Source organism: Oryctolagus cuniculus, chromosome 12 (genome assembly GCF_051225735.1).
Source record: "Oryctolagus cuniculus isolate XC-2025 breed Fujian yellow rabbit chromosome 12, ASM5122573v1, whole genome shotgun sequence".
Classification (NCBI taxonomy): Eukaryota; Metazoa; Chordata; class Mammalia; order Lagomorpha; family Leporidae; genus Oryctolagus; species Oryctolagus cuniculus.
In genome coordinates, this window is record NC_142878.1 from 40,644,353 (window position 1) to 40,655,203 (window position 10,851).

The 10,851-nt window shown below is 42.5% G+C and overlaps 1 protein-coding gene across 4 annotated transcripts in view; it reads left to right on the forward strand.

Moving 5' to 3' along the window:
- LOC100355643 (uncharacterized) overlaps window positions 1-5,761 on the forward strand; it is a 65,930-nt gene extending 60,169 nt beyond the window's left edge. For all 4 annotated transcript variants that reach the window (XR_016217878.1, XR_016217876.1, XR_016217884.1 and 1 more), the window contains one exon: window positions 5,426-5,761. Coding sequence is in view for 1 of the 4 variants with exons in the window: in XM_089309771.1 (XP_089165897.1) it covers window positions 5,426-5,461 (36 nt within the window). In the remaining 3 variants the exon portion in view is untranslated. The remainder of the gene's footprint in view (window positions 1-5,425) is intronic.
- The last annotated feature ends 5,090 nt before the right edge of the window (window positions 5,762-10,851 follow it).

Here is a 10,851-nt window from a genome sequence, read left to right on the forward strand (position 1 = left end):
AGACTTGTTAGGAAGCTATTGAGTAAATAAATAATTTGATAGGCAGCAATGAAATGTATTTGGTGTTTACCTGATGCACACTGATGCAGCTTCCAAGCTTATTCCCACCCCATTCCTCCTACCTGCAGAACCTGCTCTCCGTGTCCCTTTGGAACAGCTCCATTGCCATTAGCCTCTGTGGGGCTGAACCTGCCCAACAACCCAGCGTGGACCAAGAGAATTTCAGACCAGGCCATCTCCTGCCTTCTGGCATCACAGTGATTCATAGTTGAGGGATTGTGAGAGAGAGGTCAGAGGACTGTCATGTCAGGACAACATAATTTTAATAAGGAAAGGATGATTTATTCTGGGAAGCATAACATTAGTGCCAGCAACAAGTCTAGAAAGGATTCTCACAGGTGATTTGAGAGTATGAAAGGGAAGATGCAGTCACTGGGAGCCTGCCTGAGTTTGCCGAGAACAAGTTAAACCACATTAATTTTATTTCTTTCTCCAATAAGACTGGTAGATTAGTAGTCAATGAGAGTTCTAGCCAAGGAGTATAAAACATTGACCTCTTTGTGGATGAGACAGAAAACTGTGGAGTGGATTATAATGCAGTTAGATCTTGAAGAACTTTGCTCCAGGAAAACAAACAAATGTACCATTGGATTGAGGCCTTCAGTTACATTTCAAGGCTCTAGCACTTATTCTGATACATTGAACCATTTTAATAATGATTTGAGTAGAAATTCACATATAATTTTTTGGTTCACATATGATTGTTAAAATTATTAATTTATTCATTGATACTATATAATTATTTGATAAGCATAACTGTAAAATTCAGCATTTTGGTTAAGTATCAATCAGATAAACATGCCCTTCTGCAGTACATGGAAAGACAAGAATTTTAGTTGACAACAATCTTGGGCTCTGTTAATTAAAACTGAGGCTTCCAAATAGACAAAATTTGGTTCCCTCTTGCGTGGTGAGACCACATTCTACATGCAAAGAAACATTGATAACCCCAAGGTAATCACAGGTGCTCAGCATTGATGAGAGGGATTTAGGGCCATAACCTATGAAATTGCTGCAGAAATAGTTTTGTCCACAGACAAAAAGCTAGGAGAGATGAGGTAAATCCTCAAATGTCTGAAGGAAAGTAATATGGCAGATACTAAACTTACTATTTGTGACTTCAGACTGTGACTTCTGAGGACAAAACTTCTGTCTACAATGTTCAGAAATTACATATGAACAAAGTTTACCTCAGTAAGAGCTCTTTTCCATATTATTTTCATTTTATTTGAGGTCACAGAGTTGGAGATGTACCACTCACTGGTTCACACTTTCTTTTCTTTTCTTTTCTTTTCTTTTCTTTTCTTTTCTTTTCTTTTCTTTCTTTCTTTCTTTCTTTCTTTCTTTCTTTCTTTCTTTCTTTCTTTCTTTCTTTCTTTCTGTATTTCTTTCTTTCTTTCTTTCTGTATTTCTTTCTTTTTTTAAGATTTTTTACTTTATTTTATTGGGGTTGGCACTGTGGGGCCGATGTTGTGACATACCAGGCTAAGCCTCCACCTGTGGCTACACCATCCCATATGGGTGCCAATTCATATCCTGACTGCTCCTCCACTGATCTGGCTCTCTGCTTATAGCCTGAGAAAGCAGTGGAAGATGGGGCCCCTGCACCTGCATGGGAAACCCAGAAGAAGCTCCTAGCTCCTGGCTTTGGATTGGCTCAGCTCCAGCCATTGCAGCCATTTGGGGAGTGAGCCAGCAGGTGGAAGACCTTTCTCTCTGTCTATAACTCTACTTCTCAAATAAATAAATCTTTAAAAATTTTAATTATTTGAAAGGCAGAGTTACAAAGAGAGAGAGAAAGAGAGAGATTTATTTTCATCCACTGATTCACTCCCCAAATGGCCACAACAGTCCAGGCTGGGCCAAGCCAAAACCAGGAGCCTGGAATTTCTTCCAGGTCTCCCACAAGGTTACAGGGACCCAAGCCCTTGAGCCATCCTCCATCCTCTACTGTTTTCTCAGACCTATTAGCAGGAAGCTGAATAGGAAGTGGAGCAACTGGATTTCAAACTGGTGTTCATATGGGATGCCGGCATTGGAGGTGGTGGCTTAACCCGCTACACCACAACACTGACCCCTCAGTAATAGCTCTTAAACCATTTGGATTGTAGGCTTCTTTGAGAGATGTGTCAGACTAATAGTCCCTCAAAGATCTTTATATCTTAATCAAAAGGTGCTTTGCCAGTGTGATTAATTTAAGCATATTACAGTAGGGGGTTATGTTGGCTTATCCAGGTGGACCCCATGTAATCATGAGAATCCCTAAAAAATGGAAAAAGGAAACAAAAGAATCAGGAATGTGACACTGGAAACCAGTCAAAGAGAGAAATGAAGATTCTGTCTGTGTTCCGTGCTGCTGTAACAAAATACCACAGACTGGGCAATTTTAGAAAGGACCACAATTTACTTCCTCAACCGTCTGAAGTCCAATATCCAAGGTCATTTGGTGAGCACCTTCTTGCTGCCATCCATGGCAGAGATGGAACTGTAGAGGGAGGGCAAAGGAGAGAGGAGGGGTTCAGATTCACTCTGGATGATGGCATTAATCCATTCCTAAGGGCAGAGCCCTTCTCATCTAATCACCTCTTTCAGGTCCCTACTCTTAGTACTGTTTAACTTAATACAATTAAATTGCAGTAAGCGTCTGGAGAAGGATAAACATTCAAATTCTAATAGATGCTATGCTGCTGGCTTTGAAGATGGGAGAAGAAGACATAAAGCAAGAACTGTAGGCAGCCTCTAGTTACAGTGAGAGGCCAGGAAACGGATCCTACTCTTCAGCCTCTGAAGGGAACACAGCCCTGCTGGCATCTTGATTTGGCCTGGTTGAAATCCATATTGAATTTCTGACTCTAGAACTGTAAAATTAAAATTTTGTGTTGATTGAGCCCCATAATTTGTGATAATTTGTGACAGTGGCAGTAGGAAAATTAATGCAGGGTAGTAATGAGTTTCTATTACTGGAAGTAGAGAAGTAGAAACTGTTTGATTTTGTTTGGGAAGGTTGAGATTTGTGTAAATGGTTAGACTGCAATGATCCATAAAGCCTTTCCTGCCTGCACCAAGCATTAAGAGCTTACATATTTCCTGTAACTTCAACTCTAGCCTCTAAAATAACATCCAAAATCATACCTCTACCCCTAAGCTCTTGAATTCTAATCCCACATATCTAAGATAACATTTTCATTTGGACTTCCTGAAATCCTTTTAAATCCAATATGCTTCCAGGGACAAAAGATCAAGTATTTAAATGCAAAGAGATAATGTAGCCTTTCCCTGAAAAAGGAAAACAAAACCAATTTCTTCCTTTCTTTCTTTCTTTCTTCCTTCCTTCCTTCCTTCCTTTTTTTTTAAAAAAAAAGATTTATTTATTTGGAAGACAGAATTACAGAGAGGCGAGTCAGAGAAAGAGAGAGAGAGAGAGAGAAGTCTTCCATCTGCTGGTTCACTCCCCAGATGGCTGCAACATCCAGGGCTGGGCCAAGCTGAAGCCAGGAGCCAGGAGCTTCTTCCAGGTCTCCCTGATGGGTGCAGGGGCTCAAGGACTTGGGCCATCTTCTGCTGCATTCCCAGGCACGTTAGCAGGGAGCTGGATCAGAAATGGAGCAGCCAGGACTTGAGCCCATATGGGATAATGACACTGCAGGTGGCGGCTTAACCTGCTATGCCACAGTGCCAGCCCCACCAACTTATTTATAAATGAATAAATGTACAACTGAGCAAAATTGGCCATGAGGAATTCTGATGACAAAACTGCAAGAGAATTTGTGCAGCTAACTAAATGGAGGCTTTTCAGTTATGAAAAGGATAAAGTGGAGACCAAGGATGTGGCATAGTAGGTAAAACCGCTACCTGCAGTCCCGGCATCCCATATGGGCACCTGTTCTAGTCCCAGCTGTTCCACTTCCAATCCAGCTCTCTGCTATGGCCTGGGAAGTCAGTAGAAGATGGCCAAGACATTGGACCCATGCACCCACGTGGGAGATCTGGAAGAAGTTCCTGGCTCCTGGCTTCAGATTGGTGCAGCTCCAGTCATTGCAACCATCTGGGGGAGTGAACCAGCAGATGGGAAACCTCTCTCTGTCTCTCCCTCTCTCTGTCGTAACTGTTTCAAATAAGTAAATAACTCTTTTTTTAAATTAAAAAAGGATAAAGTTAAATATTTTTTCTCCTTAAATTGTACCTCAAAATTTTTTTTAATATTGTGTTCTTAACAAGAAAAATTAGACTAGACAGTAACTGGACATGACATCTAAACATAGCCCCATATCCATATTGGACATGTCTAATTAATACCTGCACAGATCTCCTGCCATCTCTCTTAAGACTAGGCTGAGCCCAATGAAATGATAAGTGGTAAGCAGGAATTAAAGCTGCAGGGAGGGGTAGGTATTTGGCACAGCAATTAAAATACCGCTTTGAACACTCACATCTGATACTGGGATGTCTGGGTTTGAGTTCTGACTCTACTTCGAGTCCAGCTTCCTACTAAGGCACACCCTGGGAGGCAGCAGGTATGGCTCAAGTACTTGTGTCCCTCCTACACATGAGGAAGACCCAGGTTAAGTCTGGTTTCCTGGATTCTGTCATCCCACTCCTGGCTATTGCAGGCATCTGGGGTATGGATGCATGGATGAAAGATTTCTCTGTCTTTCTCCATGGCTCTCTGCCTTTCAAATAAATAAATAAATTTTTAAAACTGCAGGATTTCACAGTGCAAGCTGTGGAGTGAGGCAGCCGGGATTGGAGTCACAGCTCTATTATTTATTGAATGAATAACTTTGGACAACCTGGTTAACTTTCTTTGCCTTAGTTCTTTCATTTATAAAATGCAGCTAAATATATTATCTACTTCATAGGGTTGTTGTAAAGATTAAAGAAAATGCTCAGAATGGTGATGACACACAGCCAGTACTCAATATATATATATATATATATATATATATATATTTTTTTTTTTTAAAGATGACTATGACTATGGAAAACTCTTGACCCAGAGGAAGACTCATTTGTTTGCATACAAGATTTAACCCCAGGACACAGTGGCTTTTTCCCATCACAGCCTGACTCATGGTGTCCCTAATTCCTGACCTGGGAAAGCACCTTTTTGGTTTCTTCATTTCTGACTCGTTTAGGTCCTGGCTTGATGTCAGCATTCTCCCCAACAACCCAGTGAGTGAGTCTCAGCACGTCGTAACTCCTTCTTGTCCCTACACTGGACACCTGACCAGCTGTTGTTCTTCAGGGCTCTCAGGGATGCAGACTCCAGTAGCTCTCTCTTGCCTTCACCATTTACTCTTGGTAATAACACTCAATGTTCCAGTTCTGACTTAAGCTCAAAAGAAACTTTCTCATTCTGGGGCAGGCACTGTTGGCGCAGCAGGTTGAGGCCCTGGCCTGAAGCACCAGCAACCATATGGGTTACAGTTCTGGTCCCGGCTGCTCCTCTTCCGATCTGGCTCTCTGCTACGGCCTGGGATGGTGGTGGAAGATGGCCCAAGTCCTTGGGCCCCTGCACTCACGTGGGAGACCCAGAGGAGGCTCCTGGCTCCTGGCTCCTGGCTTCGGATCGGCGCAGCTCCAGCCATTGCAGCCATCTGGGGAGTGAGCCAGCAGATGGAGGATCTCTCTCTCTGTCTCTACCTCTCTCTGTAACTCTGTCTTTCAAATAAATAAAATGAACCTTAAAAAAAAAAAGAAACTTTCTTATTCTAACAAGTTATTAAAAGAGTTAAAACTGAGTAAGGGAGGAGCTTTATATATAAGTGTTGTGCTTCTCTGTTAATCTTATTGAGTATTATGTCCAACATATGCCATACTATTCTTATTAAGAAATAGGGGGCTGGCACAGTGGCGTAGTAGGGTAAGCCTCTAGCTGCAGCACCAGTATCCCAAACAGGCACTAATTCTAGTCTGGCTGCTCCTCTTCTGATCCAGCTGTCTGCTTATGGCCTGGGAAAACAGTAGAAGATAGCTCAAGGGCTTTGTCCCCTGCACCCAAGTGGGAGACCCAGAAGAGGCTCCTGGCTCCTGGTTTCGGATAGGTTCAGCTCTGGCCATTGTGGCCATTTGGGGAGTGAACCAGATGATGGAAGACTTGGCTCTCTGTCTCTCCCTCTCTCTGTCTGTAACTCTACCTGTCAAAAAATAAAATAAAATCTTAAAAATAAGAAAGAAAAAGAAATAGATGGAAAAAAAATGACTAGATTATAGACAAATCTAAGTTACTTTACCCAAATCAGAGAATAAACTAGGCAGTAAATCCACACAACAATTACACCAGGCACCACCGTATACTTAGTGACTAATACCTGAATTGTAAATACATTGGCTCACAGAAAGTAACAAATTTTCATAAGATTGCCCTTAACAAAGGTATACCTATAATATGGTAAAAGGAACCATTTTAAAGTAGTGTCCAGGGACCAATACAATGAGGTAGAAAATAGAAAATGCCTAAAAGTGCCCGAGCTCGAGAGGAGCATGGGACGCCGTGGTGGGCTTGGAGGACCATAAGGCTGCCGGAGCAGCAAGGAAGCGAGGGCCACGGGCAGGGCCACCCCTGGCAGGCAGGAGAGCAGCTGTGCCCTCTACCCTAGGTCAGCACTAAGTCCCTGGTTGACGTTGGACAGAAGACCAAAATGCTTTGTAAAGTACCCAGAAATGTCTTTATTCCACAGGAACGTTAGAGGGCCCCTGAAGATTCAGTTTATTTTTTTTTAATATTTATTTATTTATTTGAAAGTCAGAGTTACACACAGAGAAGGAGAGGCAGACAGAAAGGTCTTCCATCCCCTGGTTTGCTCCCCAATTGGCCACAAACAGCTGGTGCTGTGTAGATCCAAAGCCAGGAGCCAGGAGCTTCTTCCAGGTCTCCTATGCAGGTGCAGGGGCCCAAAGACTTGAGCCATCATCTACTGCTTTCCCAGGCCACAGCAGAGAGCTAGATCAGAAGTGGAGCAGCCGGGTCTTGAACCGGTGCCCATATGGGATGCCAACAGTGCAGGCAGTGGCTTTACCCACTATGTCGCAATGCCGGCCCAGAAGATTCAGTTTCTACTTATCCTGTGCTTTTGCTGGCATTTCCTTTCTCTGTCTCTGTGGCTTCTGTTTTTCAAACTGCACTAAGTCCTATTTTCTCTTCCGCAAGATGACTTCATAGGCTCCTAAGACACTGTGGTGGTACAGATGCTCAGCTCTGCAATACGACCAAAAAAACGTGTCTTGTCTAATTGAAATCTACTTTACAGCCCACAATGCAGTCATCTTATTAGCAGTATAACACATAATTTTCATGAAAATAAAGGATACAGCTATTATAACCTAAATTTATAAACAAGAAAAGGAAATTTAACCAAAAAGCGTATGAATCATCATAAGCAAAAGAATAAATTTGGGCCTTCAACTTATACCACATGCAAAAATTTACTGAAAATGGATTACAGCTCTAAATGTAAGAGCTAAACCATAAAGTTCATCAAGGGCTGATGTTGTGGTGTAGCAAGTAAAGCTACCGTCTGCAACACCAGCATGCCATATGGGCTCGGGTTAGAACAAGGCTTGACTGCTCCACTTCCAATCCAGCTCCCTGCTAATCTGCCTGGGAAAGCAGCGGGATAGGGCCCAAGTCCTTGGGTCCCTGCGCCTATGTGGGAAACCTGGAAGAAGCTCCTGGGTCCTGCCTGGTCCAGATCTGGCCATGGCAGCAATTTGGGGAGTGAACCAGTAGATGGAAGACTTTCTCCCCCCCACCCTATAACTCTGCCTTTCAGATAAATAAATCTTTAAAAAAATTGTCCTAAGAAAATCTTTATGGCTAAATTTGGTGAGGATTTCTTGAATATGATATCAGAAGTACAGGCAACAAAAGAAAAAGATAGATATAATTGAACTTCATCAAATTAAATCATTTTGTGTATCAAAGTGCCTGTCAGAGTGAAGATAACTCACTGAATGAAATATTTACAAATCATTTGTCTGAAAAGGGATTAATGTACATAATATCTAAAGAATAATCAACGACAAAACACCCAAACAATTCAATTCAATGATATACTAATGGTACTACTGAGCGCAAGGAGTTCACTCACTTTGCGTGTCACCAAATAGTCTTCTTCAAATGGGCATTGCTCTGAGGAAAGCTTTATTTACTTGTGACAGGTGAAGGAAACAGCAGGGAGGTATAGTTCTGAAAAGAAGCTGCCCCTTCAAGAAGTAGTTTGCCAGGGCTTTTAGAGCAGAGGTTAGGAAGTATCTAAGATATAGTCAAAAAAGGAGGGCTACGGCCACTCCTTCTCTTGCAATGTGAGCAGCGCATCTGCATGCTTCTTCGTGTGTGCGTGTTCAGAAAACGGCAGCAGTCTCCTCCCCCAGGCAAAGAATTTACTGCTGTAATGAGGGAAGTTTGGAGAAGGTCACAAAGATCTCACTCAAACTGGTTTCCTGCAATCTTAACTGCTTCTGGTTTCTGGTGGTCTGGTCCTCCCAGTACAATGTTGCAAGATAAAATCTGGAGCATTTTCTGAAAAACAAGCTCAAGAAAATTTAGATTCTCTGCTCCCTTTTGCCTAAATACTACATTCTTTTAAAAAATATATATGTATTTATGTATTTGAAAGTCGGAGTTAGAGAGAGAGAGAGAGAGAGAGAGAGAGAGATCTTTCATCTACTGGTTCACTTTTCAAATGGCCACAATGGCTATGTCTGGGGCAGGACAAAGCCAGGAGCCAGAAGCTTCATCCAGGTATCCTACATAAGTGCAGGGGCCCAAGCATTGGGGCCATCTTCTGCTGCTTTTCCGAGGCCATTAGCAGGGAACTGGACTGGCATGGAGCAGCTGGGACAGGAACCGGCACCCGTATGGAATGTCGTTGCTGCAAGCTGAGGCTTAACCCACTCTGCCAGAGAGCTGGCCCCTAAATCCTCCATTCTTTATTTTAATGGCCAACAAGCCCATGAAAAGATATTCAGCATCACTAGTCATTAGGAAAATGCAAACCCAAACCGTCATGAGATACTACTTCATGCCCATTAGGATGGCTATTATAAAAAAGAAAAAAAAATTACAAGCATTGGCAAGGATGTGGAGAAATGAGAATCCTTGTGCGTGGCTGGTGGGAATGTAAAATGATGCAGCTGTTGTGGAAAACAGTATGCTAGTTCATCAAAAAATTAAGCATAGCATTGCTGCTTGATCTGGCAATTCTTCTTCTGGGTATATACCCAAAAGAATAGATAACAGGAACTCAGACATACTGTACACCGTGTCCACCCACAGATAATAACATGTGATTGATCCATGCAGTGGAAGATTACTCAGACTTAAAAGGGATTGAAATTCCGATACATGTTACAACATAAATGAACTTTCAAAATGTCATGCTAAATGAAATAAGCCAGATACAGCACAGAGGCCCTTGCCAGATGCTGCCTCAGTGCCGTGGACTTTCATTTTATGTGATCTGGAGGGGTGGTGTCTTGGGCTAGGCTTAATTGAATATTCATAAGGGATAGAGTTTGGGGTGGGGTTTGAATATCACCTATTTCCTTGCCCTTTTGGGAAATCTGGGAAGTGTCATCGTGTCAGGTGCATGATAGGAGTAGAAGTATTAGCCATGGTAATTTTATTCTAATGATATTATAATTGACTAAAGGTCATCACGGTTAGGTAGCTAGCAGCCACATTGTTAGTTTTGCCTGCTGCCTGTTCACAGAAAAGGGAGGGATTGGATGGACCATGGGGGGCTGCAGGGGAGGGCTGGTGACCTCAGCTCCTCCTTGCTAACGTTAGGTGTTTGGGGTCGCAATAATTATCCTGTTCTAGGGATTTTCTGGGGTTTAAGGACAACCCCACTGGATACTCTCTACAGTGCCAATTGATTATATTAGATGTTCTAAACTTTCCAAATCATCATGGAGTACAGATTGAATTACAGATTGTGCCAACAGTATAAATTTTTGGTTTTCTACTGAGATTTTTGGTTCTAGTATCAGATTCAAATATGGATTTTTTTCTATATTAAGTATTTTATACTTACTTATGGATACATATTTACATCCCAGAAAATTAAGGCTCAGATAGTTTAAATAACTTCTATAAAGTTACACAGACCTAGGAAGTGTCTCTAATATTCATACTCTTATTCATATCTCATTTTGTTATTTAAGAGGCAGAGAGATGGGGGCTGGAGCTGTGGCACAACAGGTTAAAACCCTGGCCTGCAGTGCCAGCATCCCATATGGGCACTGGTTTGAGTCACGGCTGCTCCACTTCCAATCCAGCTCCCTGCTAATGCGCCTGGGAAAGCAGTAGAAGATGGCTCAAGTCCGTGGGCCCCTGCACCTACTTTGAGGACTTAGAAGGAGCTCCTGGTTTCGGATCAGCCCAGTTGTAGCCATTGTGGCCATTTGGGGAGTGAACCATCAGATGGAATACCTCTCTCTCTCTCTCTCTGCCACTCTGTAACTCTGCCTTTCAAATAAATAAATAAATCTTGGGGGAAAAAAAAAGGAGAGTTACACAGAGAGAGAAGAAATATTCCTTCTGCTAATTCTCTTCCAAAATGGACAAAAGAGCCATGACTGGGCCAAGCCAAAGCCAGAAGCCAGGAACCAGAAGCTGCTTCCAAGTCTCCCACGCAGGGGTGCAGGGGCCCAGGCACTTGAGCCATCTTTTGATGCTTTCCTAGGCACATTAGCAGGAAACTGGATTGGAAGTGAAACAGCTGTGCCACCATGCCACCAGCCTGATGTAATTTGACCCTTTCTCTATTCTTGTTTCAACTTTGATTT